At 36.9% G+C, this 27879-nt stretch overlaps 1 protein-coding gene across 11 annotated transcripts in view; it reads left to right on the top strand.

Moving 5' to 3' along the window:
- SLC41A2 (solute carrier family 41 member 2) overlaps positions 1 to 27879 on the top strand; it is a 152781-nt gene that overhangs the window by 97538 nt on the left and 27364 nt on the right. For 10 of the 11 annotated variants that reach the window (XM_081249449.1, XM_081249454.1, XM_081249453.1 and 7 more), the window contains exons 8-10: positions 4323 to 4402; positions 16685 to 16816; positions 17845 to 17993. In XM_081249449.1, coding sequence (XP_081105575.1) covers positions 4323 to 4402; positions 16685 to 16816; positions 17845 to 17993 — 361 coding nt within the window. Of the gene's footprint in view, positions 1 to 4322; positions 4403 to 16684; positions 16821 to 17844; positions 17994 to 27879 lie in introns of those variants that run through there. The other variant, XM_081249450.1, reaches the window with a different exon arrangement.

Consider the following 27879-nt stretch of genomic DNA (forward strand, 5'->3'; position numbering starts at 1 on the left):
CCTGCAGGACAAGGGGACACTGATAAGAAGCAAGCTGAACTGAGCCTCAGACACCCCAAAAGGTGGAGGATTTAGAGGCACTAAGAACTTCTGAAAGCTGAAATGAAGGAGATTGGTTGAAAGTTAAAGTAAGAAGCAATTAGAACCTAAAAGCCCTTTGCTAGCTTGACCACCCAGGTGACTACCCCCTCCCATTCTACAGAAGACAAGAATTAACCCTGGAGAGGCTAAATCATAGAGCCTCTGGATTTAGAATCACCTGCACCAGTGAGGCTATGGATTAAACACTGTATAAAAAACAAGAATTAAGGAAAAGTCTACATGCTGAACAATGAAAACCTGATCCCACTTCCTTTTCTTTTCTCATAGAATGCTGACACTCTGGGTTTTACCCCCAGGCAAAAAATTAGATAATTCCTTTCTGGGGAAACTCATCAGCTCAAAAGAAAAACCCACAAAAACTGACCCTGTGGATCCTTTAGTGAAAGAGCTACCTGCCCATCTGATCATTCTTCAGTGAGGCCCGCCTGCTGACAAGTTCTGCCCTTGTGCACAGAGAGCTCCAGATATGCTCTGCAGTATCCCTTAAGGAGGAGCAGACAGTAAACGGTCACCAGACATTTGATTAAGGCTTTTAACATGACAGAGACAAAAAAAAAAAGGTTCCCCAAAAATTGCAGGCATAGTTGAAAAGTCTCAAAAAACGATCACCAGTATCCTCAGAGAAATTAGAGAAGTTATGGCATCTATAATGTAAGAACAGAATGCTCTAATAAGGAGGATTTGAAAAATTGGAAGAGCTCTTGGGAATTTAAAAATGTATAAATAGTAGAAACAAAAAGAATCAGAAGAAAAATCTTGAGGGTAGAGTTGAGGAACTATCCTGGAAAGTAGACCAGAAAGCAAAGAGGTGGACAATTGGAGCAAACAATAAGGAGAGGAAATTATCAAAGAAATAATACAAGAAAATTCCCCAGAATTGAAGAACATGGGCTTCCAGATTTAAAAGGCCCCCTGAATACCTCACACAATGAGTAGGAGGGACCCCAAGCAAAGTACATTATCATAAATCCCAAAAGCTTCCAGAGAGAAAAGTCCAGTTGCATATAAGGGATTGGGAATTGGAATGATGTCCAGCTGCAACACCAAGTGATTCCCTCAAAATTCTGAGGGAAAATTGTTTTGAACATAAAACGTGCCCACTGTATCAAGCAAACATAAGGGTAGACTCAAGAAGCTTTCAGACGTGTAGGATCTCAAAAAATTTATTTACCATATACCCTCTCATATAAAAGCTGAGAGAAGATGTCTATCAAAATGAGGAAATAATCAAGAAGGAAGATGACACGAGAATGAGGAAACCTGTGACAGCATGTGGTTCATTTTTCTATGATGTAGATTGTGTTTTCCTGGAGGATTTGGGCAACAGGATCCCATGAAATGTTGGGACCTGGTCATCGTACATACACCGAGACCCATCGTAGGGAGGTGAAGGGAAGGTACAGAATGACAGCTGAGCATCAGACCTACAGAGCAACTGTCCAGGTTGGCAAGACAGTGACCTTAAGAAGGAATGTCTCTAAGGAAAAAAAAGGGAGAACTGATTGGTTACCTGATGAATATGTATTCAGAGACCATTTATTAACTTTGTTCCAAGTTTGATTCTGAATTAGTAATAAGTACCTTAAAAAATTAGGAAAAATATGAAACAAGGCAAAACAGTACAAATGGGGAGATCTCATAACACACTTTGTGGCCCAGTTGTGAATAATGATTTCATTGTTAAAATAAAGTAAAACCTAAATATTTCACCAAAAATTATAATATAACCAAATTGGCAGGATATAGGAAGGAAGGGAATTGTGAAGGGACTAAAGTGGGGAGGGAAGGGGAAGAGAGACTAAATGCTCACCTGCCATAGTGGACGTCATTAGGTAAATGTCTAAAATTAAAAAGCAAGAAATAGCAGTATAAACATGCTGTTTAGAAATAGAGGGTTAAATGCCAGAAGAAACAGTTAAAGAAGTTATAAAGAATTGCTAGTGGAGAGCAGGATGTGTTGTTAGGGCTAGGGGCTATTTTATAAGCTTTGTGGTACTTTCTCCTTTTAAATGATGCACGTATTTTGATAAAAATAAAATTTAATAAAAGTGAAGAAAACTACTTCTACAATTTGAGTTTTTATTTTTAAAACTATACATGTTTTGGACTTCCCTGGTGGTGCAATGGTTAAGAATCCGCCTGCCAATGCAGGGGACACAAGTTTGAGCCCTGGTCTGGGAAGATCCCGCATGCCACGGAGCAACGAAGCCCGTGTGCCACAACTGCTGAGCCTGTGCTCTAGAGCCCGTGAGCCACAACTACTGAGCCCACATGCCACAACTACTGAAGCTAGTGAACCTGGAGCCCGTGCTCCACAGCAAGAGAAGCCACCACAATGAGAAGCCTGCACACTGCAACGAAGAGTAGCCCCCGCTCACCTCAACTAGAGAAAGCCCGTGTGCAGCAACAAAGACCCAACACAGCCAAAAATAAATAACTTTATTTAAAAAAATATATATATATATATATATATATACACATGTTTAAAAATGTCTGGGAGGCTATATAACAACATGGTAACAGTATAACCCTGAATGATGTAACTATGGTGGGCTTTTTTTTTTTTTTGCGGTACGCGGGCCTCTCACTGTTGTGGCCTCTCCCGCTGCGGAGCACAGCCTCCGGACACGCAGGCTCAGCGGCCATGGCTCACGGGACTAGCCGCTCCGCGGCATGTGGGATCTTCCCGGACCGGGGCACGAACCCGTGTCCCCTGCATCGGCAGGCGGACTCTCAACCACTGCGCCACCAGGAAAGCCCTATGGTTGATTTTTATTTTCTTCATTTTGTTTGTATTTTCTAATTTTTCTATGATAAGTTTTTATCACCTGGGTAATAAAAATATTTAAAAATGTATTTTAGCAAGTGTTCATGTTATATACACAGCATGATATGTGTGTTTTGGCAGGGAGATTTATTCTTTGATACATAACTAGTTTATTCTATGAAATACATATTTTTTTAAACTACATAGTAAAATATTTCTAAGGATGACTTTTTAGACTTTATCGTATACCTTTTAATGGGAACTCCTAGCAGTTTAGGCATATTTAGCCATTCATTTATATTATTAAAGAATTAAAATAGTAAAGATTTAATAATTTCCTAATATTAACTATCAGGTAGTGGTAAGAACATTTGATCTGATACTTTGACCATCAACCCTGTTCTCTGACAGCATATAGTTCATTTTTCTGTAATGTGAATTGCATTTTCCTGGAAGATTTGGCAACAGGATCCCATGAAATACTGGGACTGACACTGTTTTATAGTACGTAGACCAACAGACTGAAGTTAACCAATTGATAATGGTCTTGGAAACAAACAAACAAAAAATCTCCAAGCTCCACTGAGACACTGAGAGTGTATATCTTGCCACTGTATAGCTGTATGTTATTTTTCCAGACCTCTGTTCTTCAGATCAGCTCTTTCTATGGCTGCAACTCATTGTTTTAATTTACCAATGGTCAGACACTGTAATCTACCATATCTAGTTTTAACAATATAAAAGTCATCTCTTTAATGGCTTGCTTACTTCAAATATGAAAAGATACTCTTTAAACATTTTTTTAAATTATAAGGTAATAAATGCACATGGGGGGCTTCCCTGGTGGCGCAGTGGTTGAGAGTCCGCCTGCCGATGCAGGGGACACGGGTTCGTGCCCTGGTCCGGGAAGATCCTACATGCCACGGAGCGGCTGGGCCCGTGAGCCATGGCCGCTGAGCCTGCGCGTCCGGAGCCTGGGCTCCGCAACGGGAGAAGCCACAGCAGTGAGAGGCCCGCGTATAGCAAAAAAAAAAAAAAAAAATTCACACGGTTTTAAAAAAACTAATTAGTACAGAAGGATATAAAATGACCATGAGTCTCCTGTCAGTGTCACCCCTAGGGGTGGACATTGTTAATAATTTCTTAAGTGTCCTTCCAGACATTTTAATGCACTTAAAGTATATGCTTTTTTCTTTTTTACATGTAACGTATGTAAACATGTAGACCAGAAGGAGAGCCCTGAAACGTGGGGCTACAGCTTATGCCATGTTTTGTTTTCAACATTTTGCTTTTGACAGTGATTTTTACTTTAAATATTTTTTCTTTTTATTCAACTTTTAAAATGTCTAAATATTTTATGTTTAAAAGTAGGGGTGTTTGTATATAAAGAACAACTTCAAATTAGTACATTTCCTTTCCTCTTCCCTAAATTATATGCTTTTGTTTCTTTCAGCATTGGGGGCCTTATTCTGGACACAACTGTATCGGATCCAAACTTGGCTGGGATTGTTGTTTACACACCAGTTATTAATGGTAAGAATTAGATATACTGTTTCATAATGATATCCTATCTCTCTATATTCTTAGGTACAAACAGGAACCTTTGAGTTCAGATTTTAAGAGGTCTACCTTCCCATTCTATTCATTTGATTTTCAATCCCAGGTTGTTGCTCATGGTGGAAACTACACTGTATGTTCTCAGTATGCAGAACACATTTTTGAAAAGAACTCTCACTTAATCTTATCTCTAGATATTAGTTTGAGAATCAGACATACCTGATTTTTAAGATTCCTGTGGCAAAATAGGATATTCCAATTCTATTATCATTAACTTTGGGCTTACCTGCTTTCTTGTGCTGCTGTGTTGCTGTCCCTGTCAATTTTTGTGGATAAACTAGAGTTAGCTATGTTTAAGCATTGCTGGAGTCAATTCACTCCATTAAAATCTATCACTCCTCTGCTGATCCCTTTCAAATCTGCCTTATATTTTTTCTTATTTATAAAATGGGAATTATAATACTTAAATTCACAGGGGTTTTTATATAAATTCCATTTAAAAAGACAAATTTAATCCAGTCCTACTGGCTTTTGGGCTGGCAGTCATTAAACTGGATTTCGGTATAGCCTAAGCCAATATAATTTAAAATAATGCTACCTGGGGAAAACCGTATCACAGGATATATGACACATTTAATATGTATTACTTTTGTATATTTATGGATAAGGAAATATGTTCTATAAAGGCAACTTCTCTAAAATCTAATTTCATATCTAAAATTTTTACTGAACATTTTAATTGTGGGGTACCTGAACAGATTTCCCCTAGAGATGCCCCTCCCAGTTTTCCTGGCAGCACCATTCTCCCCATCAGCTGCCCTTAACATCATGGACCCATTTGATTCAACCTGGCTCTTTCATCCTCTTTGAAGAGATAATGACCAAATCTTGTCTATTTGTACATTAACATAATTCACTTGTTCATTTATTTATATAACAAATGTGTCTTAGTACTGTAGTCTACTAATGTCTCAGTTCAACCATCATTCAAGTAATAAAGTAGTCTTCCTGACTCATTCCCTATTCGATGCAAATTGAACGTCACTAGTAGATGGGTCTACCTTAAACATTGTTTTTATTACATTAGTTTTAAGATGATGAACTTGACAGTGGTTTCCTCCTGCCTGTCAGATCAAATTAGAACTCTTCTGCCTAGCTATCAAGGCCCTCTCTATATGCTCTTGGACGCACACAACTTTATCCTTTATCATTGCGACTTGCTTCTTGCATTGTGGCCATACACAGGTCTAATTTTCACTGCCTGGAATAACTATCACTTTCTTTCCCCCTGTCTGAATCCTCTTCAGTGACTATTACTTGATGAATTCACTAGCATGAATATTACCCAACAATGACTGTTAGAACTTTATTGCCCAGCATCTCAGTGAGAAATTTAACTTAAATTACAACCCCGTTATTAGTAAGATTTTAGTGAGTATCTCTGTTATTTTGCCTTTTACAAGAAACAGTTTGCTAAAGTGCCCTCATTGGAAGTCTGTGCATGGCATGGCATAGTGGTAAAATCTTTTTTCTATCTCAGTAAGTAAACCTCTTAGTTGGGTATCACAGTGAACACATCTTATGTTACATTATGCTCTTTAAAAACATTGATTGAGAAGATTCACTCCGTGCTTCTCAAAAAAGGTGTAACTTCTGAGAATTGAATTTCGTTTTAAGTGTGCTGAGATGTACTATTTAAAAGACCCCTCCCTGTTTTATCACCATCATCATCATCTGCTATTTTTTTCATATTCATTTACTTATTTATTATTTATTAATTTATTTTGGCTGCACTGGGTCTTCGTTGCGGCCTGCAGGATCTTTAGTTGCAGCATGCGGACTCTTAGTTGTGGCATTTGGGCTTCTTAGTTGAGGCATGCAGACTTCTTTAGTTGCTGCATGCAAACTCTTAGTTGTGGCATGCATGTGTGATCTAGTTCCCCACCAGGGATCGAACCCAGGCCCCCTGCATTGGGAGTGCAGAGTCTTACCCACTGTACCACCAGGGAAGTCCCCATCATTTGCTATTTAGTGAGTATTTACTCTGTGGCAGATTACTTTTAGTTCTTTTACGCATGTTATGTTATTTAATCCTCAAATAAAGGTAAGGTCTCATATCTAGCAAATGGTGGTTTAAACCCAGATCTGCTTGATATCCCAAGGCCTGTGACTTTTTCCTTCAAAATGAACAGCTACTAATTTATCTGTTGTATTAGATACAGGAATACACACTTTGTTTAAAGTAAGGCATATTTGTGTTGATACTGTGATGAGGGTATCTTTTAATGCTTATTAACATCTCTCAGAACCAGTAACATTTTTTAAAAATATATTTCATGTAACAATAGTTCTTGAGGTGTTGAAAAGTGAGTTCTGTGGTCAGCTAAGTTTTGGAAACATTAGGTTAAAAAGATTTCTTTTCCACAGGATACTGTGAGTTTCCCCTCTGGTACTTTTGTTAGAGAGGGGTTGGAATTTCTGGATCTAATCTTCTTTCTAAACCCTAGACCATACTTTGAGAACTACTGATCTAGGTCTTATTATATCTCTATCACAGTCTACTTTCAAATAATAATATATCACTTTACATAAAGGATAAGAACCTTATATCAGTATACTTGGATTTTCACTCTTATGGTCTCTTTTTGTCATACGTTTTACTTTGTTATAAATCCTATAACATTATTTTTGCTTTAAACAAGTATTTTTTAAAAAGATAAAAAATGAGGGGATGGTATCTTGTACATTTCCCCACATTTTTAACATTTTCAGCACTCTTCTTTCCTTTGTGTAGATTCAGATTTCCATCTGGCATTGCTTTCCATCTTCCAGAAGAAGCACCTTTAATGTTTCTTATAGGGCAGCTCTGCAGAGAAAACAGAGGCTTTAGGCAGGTGTCTCCCACCTTCCTTCTCCTTCCTTTCCCTTCAGCTCTAACAGTGTCTACTCTTAACCTTTTTCACTCCGTCTCAGAAGAGCTGACTCTTTTATCTAAGACCATTACACCTCCAATGGGATCCTTACTCCCAGTTATCTTAACTTTTCCTGTATCTTCCATACCTTCCTCTCTTCCATCTTTCCTCTTTAGTTTACAATTGTGCTCGACTCTTTCATTCTAAATCACCTTTCCCACAATGTTCTGCCTTCTCAAGCTTCTATTTTCTCCCTTCTACTCTTTACAACCAAACTTTTCAAAGTGTAGCCTGTACTTGTAAAATTTCTTACAATGTTTTTGATCCCTCTCACTCTACATAACTTTTTTTACTGAGCTCCACAGTGACCTCCTCATTACTTTATCCAGTAACTTGTTTTCAGTCTTCATTCTGTTCAGCTGTTTGATACTAGTTAATCTGCCCTTTTGCACCTCTCCCAATTCTCATCCCATTCTCTGAAAATTCTTCTTCATTTTCCTTCACTAACTCCTCCTTTCTATCTGTCTCTTTAAGTATTTGTATTCTTCCAGACTCTGTTCTTGATCATCTTCTATTCTCACTTTTCACCTTCTTTATGAGGGATATTGACTAGTTCAGAGGTTTTCAAAGTGTGGTCCCCAGACTAGCAGCATCACCTGGGATCTTGTTAGAAATGAAGATTCTCAGGCCTCAGCCCAGACCTCCCATGTCAGAAACTCTAATGTAGATTGACTTTGACACATGCAAATTGATTCTGACACATGCAAATGTTTGAGAACCATTTGTCTTAGTTATGTGACTTCAGCTCTCACTTCCAGATCCATACTTTCAACAGATATTTCCACATGGAAGATCCAAAGCTCCAAATTGAACTCATTATCTTCCCCCCAAACCTGCTCTTCCTTCTGGGTTTCCTGTCAGTTAGTGGTATTATTACCTACCCAAACAAAACATCCCAAAGCCACATACTCCCTTTCTCTAAATGCTCTCTCTTTTTATCTGCTCTTGAAATACCTTCTGAGTTAGTCTCAACGCTTTGTCTCCCCGTGCTCCCTGGCTTTGTTCATTCATCTTCCCTGGGTACATCTGCATAAATTGTCTCCCTGCCTCTGCTATCACCCAGTGTAACCTATCCATCCTCCATACTGCTGTTAGAGTTAGCTTCCCAATCAACAAAGCTGATCCTGTCCCTTGCTTACTTAAAGATCACAGTTAAGTTTCCTGGAGATAAAGTACAAATTATCTAGCGTAATATACTCAGTAAGCCCAATCTGCCCTCAAATCACCTCTCTAATCTCATTTCTCCACCGCTCCACCAATTCTTAAAATTCTCATCTTGGTGAATTTTTGTTGCTTTCTCAAAAAGATCATGTCATTTCTCTACACCATTCCTTTGTACCTGATGTTCCCTCTGTCTCACTTCCCTTCTTTTACTTACCAAGTTCTGCTCATTCATTCAGACCCAATTAAAATGTCACCTCTTCTGCCAAATAGTTCCCTTTGGGAATTCCCTGCCAGTCCAGTGGTTAGGACTCTGCACTTTCACTGCCGAGGGCATGGGTTTGATCCCCAGTTGGGGACCTAAGATCCCGCAAGCCATGCGGCATGGCCAAAAAAAAAAAAAAAGTTCTCTTTTCTATGCTTCCACAGCATACTTTTAACATACATAATTATTTTGTATGATGATTCTTTTTTGTATGACTCTCTAGTGCCTAGAGATAGTGCCTAGCATGTTAAGATTTGGTAATTGCTGGATGAATAAATGCATGAGTTAAGGAACATGCTTTGTTTTGCTGCAAAGTACATGTCACCGAATTTGAAGTTATCTTATTAAATAACACAACTTAGATTATACCCGAAACATTTCATATACTTAGGAACTGGTGAAGTGCATTAAAAAAAGGCAATAAATAAATAAATAAATAAATAGAAAAATGGTTCTTACTATTTGTATAAAAAACTAGCAGTGATGGCAACGTTTATTACTTTCCTTAACAACTTCTCCTGCGTGTAACCATAGAAATTGGTTTCTCAGCATTTCCTCCTCTTTGGTATATTCTACAAGCTTTTTAGATAGGAGTGAATATTTATAAATTTATTTATTTATTTTTGGCTGCATTGGGTCTTTGTTGCTGCACGCGGGCTTTCTCTAGTTGCATTGAGTGGGTGCTACTCTTTGTTGTGGTGCGCGGGCTTCTCATTGCGGTGGCTTCTCTTGTTGAGGAGCACGGGCTCTAGGCACGTGGGCTTCAGTAGTTGTGGCTCGCAGGCTCAGTAGTTGCAGCTTGCGGGCTCAGTAGTTGTGGCACACGGGCTCAGTAGTTGTGGCTCACGGGCTCTAGGAGCAGGCTCAGTAGTTGTGGCATACGGGCTTAGTTGCTCCGCAGCATGTGGGATCTTCCTGGACCAGGGATCGAACCATTGTCCCCTGCATTGACAGGTGGATTCTTAACCACTGCCACCAGGAAAGCCCAGAGTGAATATTTAGATAAGAGCTCTTTAGATACTGAAAGAAGTTAGCAATCCCAGGAGTGAATATTTTGTGGACAGAAAGAGTTGAGCTAGAGATCAATTGGTTAGAAGAGGGATGAGCTCAGTTAGTGTAGCCAGGGGAAATGATTCAGAAGGAACCATTTCTTCAGTGGTTTGAAAGTCATTTGAGAGTTCAGTTTTTGTTGAGTAGTAGCAATGGCTAAATAAATGAAGGTATAGCCTCAGATAGAATGTTATGAACAATCAAAATTAAAGAATTACATTTCACATAACAACAAGGATGAATTTCAGGAACTTAATATATGTGAATTATCCCATTTCTATAAAGTTCAAAAGCATGTTTAGGAATACACATATATGTGGTCATAACACAGAAAACAAGAGAATGAAAAACAATTCAGGATAGTTACTCTGATTGACGAGGAAGGGCATGGGATTGGGGAGGGCACATAGGGTACTTCAAATGTAAAAGTCATGCTGTATTCCTTTTCTTAAACTGGGTGATGGGTACATGGGTGTTTTTGCAATATGGTTATTTATAGCTTATATGTATTTTATAAATACTATTTCTGTATCTATTAAATATTTAGTACAAAATAAAAATCCTGGAAGTAGCACTTTTAGATTTCTTATTAAATGGTTGACTATGAAAAGAAAAGAATTAGAATAACAGCTAGGTGTCCAAATGAAGAATTTCCAAGGTAGGAGGGATATAGGTATGTTTATTGACAAGGAGGCAAAGGAGTAATAGAAAAGGAAAGATGGAGGATGCATGAGAGATGGTGAAGAAGGGAGGGGCGAAGTCCACAGAATGATGGGCTACAAAGTAGCCTTGGAAAAAAAGGATACCCCTTATTACTTCAATGTGGTAAGAAAAGGAGTCCTGAAGAGAGACTAAGGTGAAGGGCCTTACCTATAATGACATTCTCAGTTGTCCCAAGAAGGTAGATAGATTTCCAAACCTGTTTCATGTTGTGACACACACAGAAAATTGTAATATTAGACGGCACACTAGGGAGAAGAAGGAGGCCACTTGGAACCAGAGGCAACCAGCCTGCCCCTGCAGAGCTTTGAAGGCCAGTATCTTGACACAGCTGTAAACTATTCAAGGCATCCTGGTTTGGGAAGTTCTGATCGAGGCAGTGTTTCTCAACCTTTTTTTCATTATGACCCTCTGAGGGAGCCATTTAAAACGTTTTTTCCCCTAAATGTTCCCACCCATGAAATTTTAATATCACAGTTATCCAATTTATCCGTTTCTATACTGTATGTATATCCGTGCTTTATACATAAAATGAGTGAAAAATTTTTTTCTCCCCCCAAGAACAAATTTTTGTCCCCACTAAGAATGCATGATCTAGGGTAAGGGAAGCAGAAAATTTGGAGACCTTGTAAGTCACTCATCAGGTTGCCGACACGTACATTGGAAGGAAGTGGTAGAGGTGAATGTACCTGCCTTCATTTAGAGGTCTTGAAACTAAAAGAGCAGTTCCTGTGTGTGAGTTCTGATAAAGAGTCATGAAAGGAGGAGAGGTGAAAATGCAGAGATGTGTGGAGACGGCCAAAATATGTAGGTATATATGGAAGATACTAGATCTGCTGTGCTGTTGATTGTAAGGCTTTGCTTTCGAACAAAATGAACTTTTACTTCAGGTTCCCTTAGGAATGCCCAAAAGAATTATTGACATAATTTGAAATATATTCTATGGTGTGAAATCTATTCTGTGCTAAACATTTGCTGGAAACATATATTTCTAAATTTAATAAAACATGAAGTTGGATTTTAAAGCAGTCCTTTGATGAACCTTCTGAATTTGTTCATACTATCAAACTTTCTATTATCAGTGGAGCTCATTCTAGCAATAAGGCACTTAGAAATTAGGTCTTCTGGATACTGAAAGCTCTCACTAATTATTTAGTATGTTGGAAATCTGTTTTTTATTAATGTTATTAATTTATGTGACAATGTTTAAATGCTCTCTACTAGCTCTAGTAGTGCAGTTAGTCTGTGAGAAATTTAAGTAATTTAAAAGAAATGCTGATAGACTTGCTCTTAATAGACGTGTATTGTATGTCGTGATAGTGAGAAAGCATTTCTGACATTAAGGGAAGCTATTCCAATGTAATCATTCTGCTGTAGTTTAAAAATATAACCAGTGATCATGATGAGATCATGGTGGGATTTTAACTTCATGAGAGGTTAAAACTTTAATAAGTCTCTACACTAATTATGTTAATTATTTTGCCTTTCACATGATGCCTTTAATCTACTTGGAACTGATTTTTGTGTATAGTATGAGAATAGGGGTCCAATTTCATAGGTTTTTTGGGGCATATTAATAACTGTCTTGGTACTATTTATTGAAAAATCTATACCACTCTTTATTGATCTGCAATACCTCTTTTGTATATCACAGATTTCACGTGTATGAGTGCATGTGTGCATGTTTAGTTATCAGATTTAAAAAGTACCCCTCAATTCCTGGTTTGCTAAGAGTTTTTAATAATGAATAATAAAATGATGAATTTTATCAACTTTTCTGCATTTATTCATATAATCATATTATTTTTTCCTTCATTTATTTGTTAATGTACCATATTATATTATTTTCAATGATTAAATCAGCCTTATATTCCTAGCATAAATGCAGTTTTGTTGTGGTATATTACACATTTAACATTTTGCTGGATTTGGCTTGCCAACAGTTTGATATCTTTTTTACATTTATTTTTATTCATAAGATTGGCTTATAATTTTCCTTTTTCATATTGTCATTGTTGGATTTTGAACTCAGAGTTATGCTAGTCTCATTATGTGAGTTAGATATACTTACTCATGCACTTTATACTGTAAAGTAATGTAAGATTTTGTAATTTATTCTTTTTATTATTATTTGTTACTTAAATATTTGGTAGAACTCACTTGAAAAAGACAACAACAACAAAGCAAACAACTTATGTGGACCTGGTGATTTTTTGAAGAAGATTTAAAATTTTAGATTTAATTTCTTTAGCCATAGAATGATTCAGGTTTTGTTATTTCTTCTTGAATTAATTTTGTTAAGTTATATATATTTTAGAATATTTTCCCATTTAAATTTTCAAGTTTAATGGCATAAAGTTGTTCATAATCTTATTTTTAAAATATTGGTAGTAATTGGAATTATGACTTCCTTTTTTTTCCTATTGTTTGTCCCTACTCTTTTTCTCTTTTCAGATAACTGATATTTAGCTTTATTGATCTTCTTACTTTTTTCTCTTTCATTACTTTTCTTATTCTAGTTTGTGTTTATATTTCTATCTTTTCCAACTTCTTGAGATGGATGCTTAGGTCAGTAAGTCTTCCTTCTTTTTTAAGTATATGCATTTAAGACTTTAAGTGTGCTTCTATTACTGCTTAAGCTGCACCCCACTTGCTTTTGTATGTAATATTTAATTTCCATTCAAATACAAATGTTTAAAATTTTCTATTATGATTTCTTCTTTAATTCACAAGTTATTTAAAGGCATGTTCTCTCAGTTTCCAGATAGTGAAGGCATCAGGCCCTGAAGGGTTTTTTTCATGAATAAGTTTTTAACTATGAATTCAATTTCCTCAATACAGGGTTTCTCAATCCTGACACTTGTGATATTTGAGGCCAGATAATTTCATATTGTGGGGGGGGGGGCATCCTGTGCACTGTGGGTTGTTTAGGAACATCTCAGGCCTCTGCCCACTTGATGCCAATGAAACATCCCAAATTACAACAACCAAAAATGTCTCCAGGTATTGCCAAATCTCTTTTTTTTGGATTGGGGGTCGATTATTGGTGGCAAAATCACCCCCAGCTGAGAACTACTGCTTCATAGGTATAGGGCTATTCATGTTATGTATTTCTTGCCAAGTGAGTTTTTATAGTTTGTGTATTTCAAAGAATTTTTAAATTTCACCCAAGCTATTATTTTCTGTCATAAAGCTGGAACATGGTATAACCATATTATTCTTTTAATCCTGCATAGTCTGTAGTCATGACTCCTCTTTCATTCTTAATATTGAAATTTGTATCTTCTTTTATTCTTGATCTATTCAAAGCAGCTTTTGGTTTCATTTCTTTTCTCTATTGTTTCTGTTTTCTATTTCATTGATTTATGCTCTCATACTTCTTATTCCTTCTTTATGCTTTCTTTCAGTTTAATTTTTTTTTTTTAGGTTCTTAAGATGGGAACCTTAGATCATTGATAATAGATCATTCTTCTTTTCTAATATAAGATTTAATGCTGTGAATTTCTAAGGACTGCTTTATGTGCAGTACTTATCTCAATATGTTGTGTGCACAAATCTCAATATGTTGTGTTTCATTTTCATTAAATTCAGAATATTTTAAAATTTCCTTTGTGATTTCTTTTTTGACCTCTGGGTTATTTAGAAGTGTATTGTTTGCTTTCCAACACTTGGGGGAATTCTCAAATATCTATCTTTTCTGTTGTAGCCAGAAAACATACTTTATCTGTTCCAGTTTTTTCAAATTTATTGAGACTTGTTTTATGGCTCATAGTATGGTCTATCTGCGTGAATGTTCCATGTGTATATTTGTAAAGAATATGTATTCTGCTTTTGTTGGGTGTTGTGTTCTATAAACGTCCTGTAGATCAAGTTGGTTGTTATTATTGTTAAAATCTCCTGTATAGTTTTTGTTTGTTTGTTTGTTTGTTTTGCGGTATGCGGGCCTCTCACTGTTGTGGCCTCTCCCGTTGCGGAGCACAGGCTCCGGACGCGCAGGCTCAGCGGCCATGGCTCACGGGCCTAGCCGCTCCACGGCATGTGGGATCTTCCCGGACCGGGTCACGAACCCCTGTCTCCTGCATCAGCAGGCGGACTCTCAACCACTGCGCCACCAGGGAAGCCCTCCTGTATAGTTTTGATTTTTTAAAAATCTATGTATTCTACCAGTTAATAAGAGAAGAGTGATAAAGTCTCCAAGTATAAATACCAACTTGTCTGTTTTTTTTTGGGTTTTTTTTCAGTTTCATCAATTTTTCCTGTGGGTATTCTGAAGATCTATTTTTTAGGTGCAACTACATTTAGGTTGTTATGTCTTTTTCATGAGTTGACCTCCTCAGCCATTATTCAGTGTTTGTTTTTCTCTCTGGTAACATCCCCTGTTATAAAGTCTTTTTTTTCATCTTTCTGATATTGATATAGCCACTCTAGCTTTCTTTCCCCTAGTGTTTATATGGTATATCTTTTTCCGTACCTTTACTTTTAACCTATTTATGTTCCCATCTTTTAATAATGCATATTGTAACCTCTTTCCCACTAGATCCTTTAACATATTAATCATAGTAATTTTAAAGTTCTTGTCAGATAGTTTCAACACCTGAGTCCTGAGTCTGGTCCTATTGACTTCTTAACTCCTGACAATAGTCTGTTTTCTTTATTGCTTTTTACTGTCTCAGAAATTTTTTATCAAATGCTGGACATTGTGTATAAAAGAACATTGGAGATTGAGATAAATATTATTTACGCCTTAAAGGCAGGCTTTTTCTTCTATTAGGTCATTAGTATGGAGGACTGTGTGAGTCTCATCAGTAGTTGAGCTGGGTCTGGTTTTTGTGGTTGTTATAGTTACCTTCAGTGCACCACTGACTTCAGATTTATCAATGAGCTCCTGCTACCTTATGCTCAGTGTGAAGCTTGGAGCGCTGTATGCCTGGAGCATGAAAGGCTTAACTATCTGTGCTCTTGCTTCTCTTCTCACGGTAGCTTGTTGATGCTTGTTACATGGTGCAAGGCATGGGATGGGATTTGGGATTCTCTTGCACTAGTCTCAATCTTAGGCTGTTCCTATGCACTTGGTCCACAGAGGTGAGGCCTTCTCAATGTTTCTTAAGACCAATGAATTACTCAGATTGGTCTTAAGCAGGAAGATTTCCTTCCACTTCTCCAGCAGCAGACAGCTTTTGCTTCTACTCTTCCTCTAGTGGCAGTTGATCTTTGCCTGGGGTCGGGTAGCTGGAGTGTTTCCTTCATCACCTCAAGCAGCTTTTGTTTCATATGAGAGAGGGAGTCAGAAATGGGTGTGATTTCTTGCTGTGTGCCACCAAGGTCGGCTCTCTCAAGTGTTCTGTCCTCCCTCAGTCTGTCTCACAAGTGCCCAGGGGAGGCTTGCAGAAATAGTTGACCCGTGAATGTAGACTCCCCTTGTGTCTAGGGTTCCCAGGTGTTAGCCCACACTCAGCATTAAAGAATTTGAAATTTTCAGTTGTTTCCTTCCTACTTGCTTTTATGACTACTACCTCTTCCTCCCATAATCTGTCAAAGGAGAAAGAGTTTGGGTGTCCCAACTTACCTTGGGGGCACTTACCACCCTTTGGAATTCATTTCACTTCTAGGCATCAACTCCCCTTCCTCTGAGTATATGAGAGGATAATCTAGGTTAAAAGATGACTTTCTTGAGTAATTTTTTCAGTGTCTTATACCCATTTCTTTAGTAACCTGAGAGACATGTATCAAGCCTTGTCTATTTGAATAAATCTAGCTTGTTTTCCCTGTCATTAAGATGATAAACATGAAATATCTTGTTACCTAGTTTTATATCTTGGTTGTGATAGTAATTTTTAAAAATTACTTACTCTGCTTTCAGACCAAACAGTGAGTTAGATCTGAAAAAATAATGAATGAGTCTTTCACAGCAGTGATTATATGTCTTTGGAATATCTACCTCAACATTTAATAAATCAACATTTCAGAAGAATTCTTTGTTTGTTTTCTTGGCCCAGGATGTGACATAAAGAGGCTTGTATTCAGTTGAATGTATGCACATTATTTAAAATATGAAGATAACTACCTTGTTTATTTTTCCTTATGTTTCAGGTATTGGTGGTAATTTGGTAGCCATTCAGGCTAGCAGGATTTCTACTTACCTCCATTTACACAGCATTCCAGGAGAACTGCCCGATGAACCCAAAGGTGGTTACTACCCATTTAGAACTTTTTTTGGTCCAGGTAGGTGCTTGTGGATTTTTGCATATTTTATTTCAGGAACTGTTGCTCTCTATGAGTATAGGCAGGCAACATTTGTTGAATACATATTTTGTTTGTGAATATTGCATAGTTTTCCATTTCTGAGAGCTAAATAGATTTTAAATACTAGAATAGATTTTGTTCACTAAATCTCAGTGAACAACAGCAAAAAAACAATTTGGATCAATTCTGCAGTTGCTGAGGAGCTTTATATAGTTTTTCTCTTTTCTCTTTCTCTGGTATATCTTGTTTTAGGAGTCAGGAAAGAGGAACCTTGTGCATATAAGAAAGCACTGTTAGGTGATTTAGGGAGACAGATATACCATCTGTCTTTTGTATATTAATCTTTTGGACCTTTCTAAATGTAAGCATTTGATCCCAAACAAGCAGAATGAGAGGGGATAACCTCAGTTACAAGGACATTATTATGTCGCAGGCATATGATGTCCAAAAAACTAAACCACAATTTTAAATTCTTGACAAATTTTTTTCTGATGAAAATAAATGTAATGTAATAAATGTAACTTTTGAATGAGGATCAGAAATGCCCAGTCTTTTAATTGCAGTGAAAGAATTCTAAAAGAAAACTTAAATTAAAACATTTCATAACCAAAGGTCCTCTATTAGAAGATCATGAGATGTCATTTAGTCATTAAAATGGTCAATAAAAAGGAATTAAATGATGTAGGGGAAAAAACACATTTCAGTACTTTAAGAACTTCATATTTTTTCTTTTGTCTTCCCTCTGTTTTTATAATAGATATTATAGTTTGACCAGTGTTCTTCATAGCAAGTTTTTATCAACCACCTTTTATTTAATTAATATATAACATATAGGGAGAATTTTTAAAAATTAATTGAATTGTAAATAGTTAAAATTTATTTTTAGCAATTGAATTTTATGTGATTCTATGCAATATAGTAACTAGAAGTAATCCTCAGATTTTAACAACTGTGACCTATTATTCACCACAATATGATTTTAACAACTTTTGCATTTTGTATTACAGGAGTAAATAATAAGTCTGCTCAAGTTCTACTGCTTTTAGTGATACCTGGGCATTTAATTTTCCTCTACACTATTCATTTGATGAAAAGTGGTCACACTTCTTTAACTGTAATCTTCGTAGTAGTATACTTATTTGCTGCTGTGTTACAGGTAAGAGTTGAAACCTCTTGCAATCTCTTTTATGCTCAGATTGATGTAAAGTGTAACTGTGAATCTAAAGGCATAAGAAATATTTTAACATTTCAAAAATCAGCTGAATGCCTTCATATTGATTTGATTTTCTTAAAACCAGTAACTTTTAATATGATTTGATCAATAGAACCGTTGAATATCCTGTTTCCTAGATTCTGTGTCTTCCCTTTTATTTGTTCTCTTCTTTTGTATGAACACATCTTCAGATAAATTCCTGAGAAAGACTGCTGCATAGGAGAAAAATGTTTGAGTCTTTGCATTTTGTAAAATGCTTTTACATGAATAGCTTGACTGGATATAGAATTGTTTCTTTTAGAATTTTTAAGGCATTGCTTCCTTGCTTTTTAACTTCTCCTACTACCATTGGAAAGAACAACGCATGCCATTCTCACTGCTGATCTCATGGTACAGATCTACTTTTATCTTTCTAGAAGCTTCTAGAAAGAAAATCTTCTCTTTTTCCCTATTGTTCTTAAATTTCTTCTGGTATTTATCTATAAGTTTTAAAGAAATATGCCTAAATTTCTAGTTCATGATTAATCTCCTTTAGACTTTTGCTAATAAAAGTTGAGGATTTGGGGGCTGTTATAATGCCATATCTTTCCCATATGGTTATATAACAGTTTTTGGTTAAATTAGTAGTCAATGTTTCTATTATTGGGTCTATCTAAACATTGTTTACTATAGAGCCAGATAATGTATTATATTTCCTTTTTGTGTATTTTACTTTTCTTTGGGTTAATAATCACATCTTTTTCCATTTGCCTCATTTTCCATAAACCCATCCTAAATTTTTTTCTAACTGTTCCAACTTTATTTTGTCTTCTTAGCCATGGCTTCTTGCTAAGCTCTGTAGAATTTTGTACCTCCTACAGTGAGAAATCCTAACTTAAGAGATGCATTCAAATAGTTCTTTGAAAAGATAAGATAAACCCCCCCCCCCCCCCGCTTCAGGGGGTTTGTAGGAGTGGAGCTGGAGGATAAGTATGTGGAAAGAAACTGCATTGATGATAATGATGTTAATGAAAGTAACTGACATTTACTGTGTTTCCTGTATGACCAGCATTGTTCTAAGTGCTTTACATGTACAGATTTACTTCATTCTCACAAATACTCTCTGAGATTTGTCCTTCTGATACAAATCAGTGATTTTTAAAGTGAAGTACGTGCAAAACAATGCATTGTGTACAGAAAGAGAAGATTAAAACTTCTATTTATATATGTCTACCTCATTTGTTTAAAATGTCTATTTTCTCCTATTTTTATGATTGCTTTACAGTAAACATTAGCACAGTGTTACGTAAGTATACTCATTTATATTGAAAGGGCTGCATAAGCTAAAACTTTTGGAGGTTACTGAGTAAAAGCATAGAGATGAGAAAGCACAGAGCTTATGCCAGAAAGAGCAAGTAATTCATACAGAGGATTTAACTAAAAGAAGAGAAGATGAGGTTAAGAAGGTAGATTAGGGCCAATGTAGGAAGGCCTTAAATGCCAGGCAGAGGAGACAAGAATCCGCTCATAAAATAACAAAAACCCTTATGACTTAATGGATATTTTAAACTTTTCTATAATGCTTTATAGCACCCAAGATTTTGTTAAAAGTCACTTATCAAATCATTCATTCATTTATTCATTCAATAAACCTTCATTCTACTAGGTGTCGGGATGGGTTTTAAATCCCAGGATGAATAAATTCAGACCCTATCCTCAAGGACTCATAGCCTGGAGGGAAGACTACTACATGAACAAATAACTATATTATACTGTAATAGAATATAAATGCTGGGAATAGCTACACATAATTTGCTGTCAGAGCTTGGAAGAAAAAGCAACTAACTCCACCTCGGGAGTATTATTTTTCTACTATTCAGTAGGGACAACAGTTACTTCAAATGCATTTTTACTACTGGCCATCTTTATTGCTACATATGATATGGTCATTTATTATAATTTATGTTCTCCATGTGTGTAAGTATTATGAAAAAGATGCATTCCTCAATCCTATGGGAAATATTTAAGAGACTATTCTTTGGTCTGTTTGTAAACATTTCATTTTTAGAGCAAGTTCCTATTTGTAACTTTACCTCTTCACTTCATGGATGGATTTGATGTTTATGGTTCTGTGCCAACATACTATCATGCATCATTTCTCTTAAGTTCATGAAGGATATAAGAAATTTTTCTGAATTCATAAAAATATTAGATTTCAACCTTATGCTCACAGTATTCCTATATGTCTTTTGTTAACCTCTGACCTAAATTCTGACCAGTAAAGTTTGAAAAACTAGAGTTGAGGAGAGTAATTATTAATCTCTCTGTGTCTCAGTTACCGCCTCTGTAAAGTGGGAGGGATACAGACAGTCCGACCTAACGATTTTTCAACTTTATGATGTGCAAAAGCGATAACGCATTCAGTAGGAACCGTACTTCGAATTTTGAATTTTGATCGTTTCCTGGGCTAGTGATATTCGGTATGACGCTCTCTTATGCTGCTGGGCAGCGGCAGCAAGCCACAGCTCCCAGTCAGCCACGTGCTCATGAGGGCAACCAACCGATAAACCGATCCACTTAAGACCATTCTGTACCCAACCATTCTGTTTTTAACTTTCAGTACAGGATTCAGTAAACTACATGAGCTATTCAGCACTTTATTATAAAATAGGTTTTGTGTTAGATGGTTTTGCCCATCTATCTGTAGGATAATGTTAGTGTTCTGAGCATGTTTAAGGCAGGCTAGGCTGAGCTACAATATTCAGTAGGGTAGTTGTATTAAGTGCATTTTCGACTTACAGTATTTTCAGCTATCATGGTTTTTTGGGATGTAACCTCATCATAAGTCAAGGAAGATCTATAGTATTACCTACCTCATAGTCACTTTTGAGGATTAAATGAATTAATTACATAAAGCTTGCTTCATAGTAGATGCTATATGCGTGTTAGCTGACACTATTGTTGTTGTTATCGTTATTAACATGGAATTGTAAATGGTGAGCCATTAATCTCTGAATAACAGTTGGATTTTTAAAAAATTTTATAGTATTGACTGAATTTTCTTATGTGTCTTTTACAACTTTCATTTTTATGGGTTTTAGTTTTTACTTTCTCCCTAAGAATCAGATAATCTGCCAGAGTAGATCTTTGTTTTTGCACCTGACATTGTGCATTATTTCAATGCAATAGCTTAGAATCAGATTGTAAATTGTCAAATCAAATCTTCATGCTCTGACACTGACATATATAACACATACATGAGCACACACATTCACACATCTCTTTAGAGACTGAGGTTGAGATAAAAAATCTTGACCTTTCCCTGCCTACTTCACTCAGTCCAAAGATGGACAGAATAAATAAGTACTTTTTTTAAAAGATTTTTTCTTTTTGATGTGGACCATTTTTTAAAGTCTTTATTGAATTTGTTACAATATTGCTTCTGTTCTATGTTTTTTGGGGGTTTTTCTGGCCATGAGGCATGTGGGATCTTAGTTCCCCGACAAGGGATCGACTCACACCCTCAGCATTGGAAGGCGAAGTCTCAACCACTGGACTGCCAGGGAAGTCCCTAAATATGTACTTTTTAAAGACAAAGACTCCTTCACCACTTAAGACTCATCTTTTAATATCCTTTACTTGACTGACTTCCTTTTTGGATCTGGATTAAATTTATATTCAAAACCTTGGTTTAAGTCCCAGCCCTTATTCAAATATTTCAGTCCACACCAGTCTTCCCATCACTAGACTCTATATTTTGATTGAATATTATATAGTAAAATTTTCTAATACCTGTTTAATTTCTCTCCGCCTAGATTCCTACCTCCTTGAGGGGAGAGACCAAGACTTTTTTCTTTTGGTATCCTCCACGAGACATGATAGAGTCGTTGTTTTTTGAATTCTTGATATTTCACTCTCTTCCCAGACTAACGTTCTTTAAGGAAATTTCCCCACACCACCTAATTTCCCCAACCAACTGAATGAAGGAAATCCACTTGAAAGAAGCTTTATATTGGATTTATTATAATGACATCATGACAGTTCTTTGCAGTATTTTTGCATTTACTCAGATGTCATCTTCCTGGAAGTCTTTCTTGAATACCTAATTTGGTGCCTTTATTCTCTGTTCCCATGGTACCTTGTGAATACCATTATCCTAGCTTTTCTACTTCACATTGACATAACCTGTTCCTGTGTCTGTCTCACCCATTCTAGAGAAAGGGTCTTTGTTTTACACATTTTTTTAATCTCTAGCACCCAGCCCCATTCCTAGTCCTCAATTAGTATTTGTTATACTGAATGACTGTATCTTGCTAGCACTGTCACCCCCTTCAGGAAGAAGAAAGTTTACAACTGTATTTAGGTACTAGAAATTCCAGAAAAACTGAAAAATCTAAATTTTCTTCTCCTTGCTCAAATTTTCTCTTTCACTGACCTAGGTATTTAAATTTTTTTTAAATAAGAAATAAAATAAAAGGCAATGAAAAATAAAACAAAATACCACAAATTCTATCAGGATTTAGTCAAAATTATAAGGATTTACTGAAATGTTTAGAGATGACATCCTTGATATCCAGGGCAAGTGCAAGGTTGGCTTTAGATAAAGGGAATTGGAAATGAGGTGAAAATTGATTAAGCTGAAGGATGGAATGTGAGACTGCCTTGGGGATAATGTGTAGTATTCTGTGTACTTTTGTGCATGTTTGAATTTTTGCATAGTAAGCAGTTATTTAAATCAAGGTTTTTTCAGAGCATTTTTTTTTTTTTTTTTTTTTTTTTTGCGGTACGCGGGCCTCTCACTGTTGTGGCCTCTCCCGTTGCGGAGCACAGGCTCCAGACGCGCAGGCTCAGCGGCCACGGCTCACGGGCCCAGCCGCTCCGCGGCATGTGGGATCTTCCCGGACCGGGGCACGAACCCATCTCCCCTGCATCGGCAGGCGGACTCTCAACCCTGCGCCACCAGGGAAGCCCTTTCAGAGCATATTGACTTCCTAATTTTGGTCCTGTAGCTATTTCTTACTTAAAGTGAAAAGTATAAAGTAAACTTGAGTTTGAAATTGTTTGAGACTTAGAATAGTTGAGTTCATGTCTTGTTCATCTTAAGTGCACACTGACTCCATTTTTTTTTTTTTTTTTTTTTTGCGGTACGCGAGCCTCTGACTGTTGTGGCCTCTCCCGTTGCAGAGCACAGGCTCCGGACACGCAGGCTCAGCGGCCATGGCTCACGGGCCCAGCCACTCCGTGGCATGTGGGATCCTCCCGGACCGGGGCACGAACCCATGTCCCCTGCATCGGCAGGCGGACTCTCAACCACTGCGCCACCAGGAAAGCCCTGACTCCATTTTTTGAAACTAGTTTTTAAATTTAAAAATCTACTTAAATATCACACATTTCATTGTTTAGGTATTTATTATGTGTCTTGAAATTAGAAGGAACCTAATAAATGTGTTTTTGTTATGTGTCATTAAGGCCACTGAACCACAGTCAGTAGGTGTGATGGATTATACTCTTACTGATGTTCCCGCCCGGTGCCCAAGAGCAATCATAGTAGTTGGAATATGTCAAGGCTGGAGTAATGTGCAAAAGGCATCCATATTTAGTACACCACCAACCACATTGCATTTTAAGAGTTTTTTTTTTTTTTTCAACATTAATGATGAGTCAGCACCAAGCTGACCATGCTGATTACCCATTCTTCTTTCTGTGCCATCAGTCAGCATTTGTGAGACTGCTAGCTGTGGCTAAGGGTACAGTCACTGGCTTTAGAACAGAATTTTTCATCTGTGTTAACAAATTAGCCCACTGAACCCACAACTTTGATTTCACAGAACCAGAGTATACTTTCTTCTACAAACTTAGAGATGATTGGGTTCTTTCTCTCTAAGCAGTCATTTCCTCTGCCTTCACGTCTTTCTTATTCAGATGCTCCATTGACTGCTCAAAACCTGTTAATTTGTGATATCAAAAGCGTAATAAGGAATTCCAGGCTGTGATGGACCTTGTTGGCCTTCCTTCTAAGATGTACAGAAGGGGCTTCCCTGGTGGCGCAGTGGTTGAGAGTCCGCCTGCCGATGCAGGGGACACGGGTTCATGGCCCGGTCCGGGAAGATCCCACATGCCGCGGAGCGGCTGGGCCCGTGAGCCATGGCCGCTGAGCCTGCGCGTCCGGAGCCTGTGCTCCGCAACGGGAGAGGCCACAACAGTGAGAGGCCCACGTACCGGAAAAAAAGTAAGATGTACAGAAGGGAATTTTGATATCTTCCTCAGGGTTTTCTGTCTCTAATTCTTTTATTTGCCTTATTCCCTGCAGTTTTTTTTCAAGGACATAGTACCTGGACAGCATAATAAACCTGAGAAGGTACAATGATAACTATCAATCAAATAAGCAGATGGATGATCTCTTGAGCAAAGAAGGAACAGCAGTACATTGTAGTTCATTTCCCTACTTAATTTAAAGCCTCTACTAGTTCTCCTTTGTGTTTGAATTCCTAAATATGCTTCCTTTGTCTGTGAAGAGATAAAAGCTTAAACTTTGGATGACAAAAGGCAAAAAGATAGGCACATATGGAGTATGTTAATATTTTTTCTGCTATAAAATATTTCAGTAGGAAAGAAAAATGAGGCTTTTCTAGTCCTAGAGGCCTACTAAATTCCAACGAAGTGTTTGTTAATATAATTCATAAAGAATGACTCAAAAACACTTCTAAATGAAAATTTTAATACCCTCTTTTAGGCACTGATTGTTTCATATAGAAAATTAGGTTACTAAGAACTTTTCTAAACTTCCAGCAGTACCAAATTCCATGGGAAATTCATGTGAAAGCTTGTGGAAAACCTGGCTGTATCTGTTTTTTAATTGGGAGAGGCAAAATGGTTCCCTTAAATGGTGGAATGACAAATTCTCATTTCGTAAAGTTAAAAATATAAATATCGGGATTTTGTCAACTGTATAGTGCACATTATCTTCCAAACACATTATCTTCAACTGTATAGTGCACATTATCTTGCTAGTCACTGTACAAAAGAAATAGAAGATATTGTCCCTGCCCTTTAGGATCTTCTCTTAGCTGTGGGAGATGAGACTTAAATGCAAAAAATAATTAGAGAGGAGCCTAAGACTTACCTCCTTATAACAGTAAGTTATAAGCATCTTCCTGTGTAACTTAAGAATAATACTTTGTGGTTATGCCTGGATTTCATTGTTTAAAAGTGCTTTAATAGGTTTTTTGTTTTTTTGGGGGGGGGAGGATCAGAATATATACTGCAGCTGATGAGAAACTTGAATTAATGTCAATAAATATAAAACTGCTCTTAGCAAAATAGTAATACTTATACTTCTTATTAATATAATTTTGAAAGCAGAAGTCTCCTTAGTTTTTATTACTGCCTTTCAGTAGGCAGTGTTTGTTTTTTCATTTTATACTTATGTGCAAATTGCACTATCTAACATTTCCCAACAAGTTTGTGTTCTTAAGAAAAATTATTGTCAACAAAGCCCAAGCCAAACTTAAATGAGCAAATGAGTGACCCTCATAATAAAATTAATAATCTGGATAATGAATTATGAATTTTCTAAAAAGTGTTTCTGTTTTATAAATAATAGTTCGTGGTTGTTTTGAAACCTATGCTTGTACCATGAACACACCCACAGCACAAATAGTGCAAATTAAGAGCAAGCAGCTTCCGTTTCTCATCTAGTAGAACATGCTTGGGGCAGAAATATGGTCCACGTACTTGCTAACAGAAGCATTGGCAACATCTTAGTTCTGACGTCACATTCACATGACTCAGTGTCATTATGTTAACTACAAAGACATACAAATAAATGTTTTCACAGAAGAAAAATATAAGCCTTATAAATCATCACGTACAAAGGACAAAGTGGAAAAGAGGGAAGATAAGATCCAATATGTAGAACATTGTAGAAAGATCACAGAGCTCTTTAGAGGCAGAGCTGAGTCTGAATTTCTGCTCTGCTGCTTATTTTGTGACTTCAGTCAAGTTTCCTAACATCTCTGGCCTTTTTTTTTCCCTACCTCAGAGGATAGTAATGAGAACTAAGCTAATGTATATAAAGTACTTGGTAGAGTTGCTGGAACGTAAAAAGTTTCCAGTAATGGTAGTACCTACAGTTTATCATCATTATTGTTGTAGACATTATTTTTGTTTTCCTCTCATTTTTGGAGCTGGTTATTCAGTGCGCTAAGGCCTTTTTCATCTCCTCACCATTCACCTTCCTTTTGACCCCTGTTCTTTACTGCAGAACTCTTTTTCCTGCTCCTCTGATGAGTGCCCTAAGCTTCAGATACCACCCTTTCACTGCTAACTCCCAAACTGATATCTCCAGTCTGGCTTCCTATTCTACATCTCTAGTTAAATGTTGAAATGTTGTTTCAAATTTAACATGTCCAAAACTAATTTATTTCCCTCATAATCTTTCCCACATCAGTAGGGGTGGTGGACAAGAAGCCACAAGTGCACAGAGAACTAGGCCAGGCTTAGGTACACAAAGATCCCCTAAATCTCTCAGCCCTCAGCTCCTGACCCTGTAAAGTTCCTCCAGGATGGGGAGAGCCTTGCTCGCATAGACTTTATATCTCACGTGTGTGGCTGGTGTCCAAATCCTGCCCATCTCAGTCATTGCCATCACCTTGTTACTGGTGAGTCCAGGCAGTGTAATAGGAAGACTCCTAGATATTTCTGGGTTCTAAGTCAGGTCCCTTCCTAAGTCCATAACTTTGTCTAAGTCACACACAGCCCTGCTCTGTGGCTTGATTTCCTCACTTGTAACACAAGGGTGAAGATACTAACACTAAGGTAACCATATAATTTTAGTCCAAACCAGGACACTTTCGAGAATGAAAGGGAGCTGTTAATAATTATGATTAGAGTCACAAGCATACCATGACAATCCGGGGCAAACCAGGAAGTAGAGTGGTCCTAGTGATCACTGAGATCCCTCCCTGCATTTCTAATAGCTGACTTTGTGAATTCCCACTCCTACAGTAAAGGTGATTTGTTACAAAGCATTGTTGTACATAATTAATAATGTATATGCTAATATTAACATTATTTGGCAACTAAAACAGTCTTTAATATTAAAATCTATAATTGCTGCTAAGGTAATATTAAGTTAAATTGGCTTTTATGGGTTAGCCAGAGAACCCAGGCAATACATAAAATGTTGTTTTCCTTAAAAATTGTATTCCAAGTCCAAATAGCTAATTTTGAATTGGTCTTTTTAAGTTAGAAGCTATCTATTTTTACATTTGTTCAGCCTAAAACAGTCTCTTTCAGGTTCCTGGGTGCACTCTGTGTTCTAATATCTCTGTATTTTACCTAGAAGTCTGTATTTGCCTCTTTCTGCCATAATTTGACTTCTGTTATTTTATAGTGTTCAGCTTTATCTCCTCTTGATCTGCAACTTTTGAGAGGAAAAGAGTACTGGCTCTCTTATATTAAAAGCCGGCTTATCTCCTTATCACCTAAATTGTTCTTTCTGAAAATTTTCCACCTCTGACAGATCCCTTCTTGAGGTTTGGTGTTCTGAGCCACTTTTTCAATATATATATTTAAGAGTTTCCAAAATGGTAATAGCAAATATTTATATAGCATTTATTCTGAGCCATGCACTGTTTTAGGTACTTTACATGTATGAACTCACTGAGTACTTAACACAGCCCAATGAGGTAAGTTATACTATTAGTTCCCACTTACACATGAGGCACTTGACCTGGAGAGAAGTTGAGTAGCTGGTCCAAGTCCACTCAGCAAGATGGAGTCCAGATCCAGTCTACAATCCTAACCACTGTGTTTTACAAGAATAAGTTTGACATTTTGTTTTGCTCTT

Source organism: Mesoplodon bidens, assembly GCF_964165515.1.
Source record: "Mesoplodon bidens genome assembly, chromosome: 11".
NCBI classification, from domain to species: domain Eukaryota; kingdom Metazoa; phylum Chordata; class Mammalia; order Artiodactyla; family Ziphiidae; genus Mesoplodon; species Mesoplodon bidens.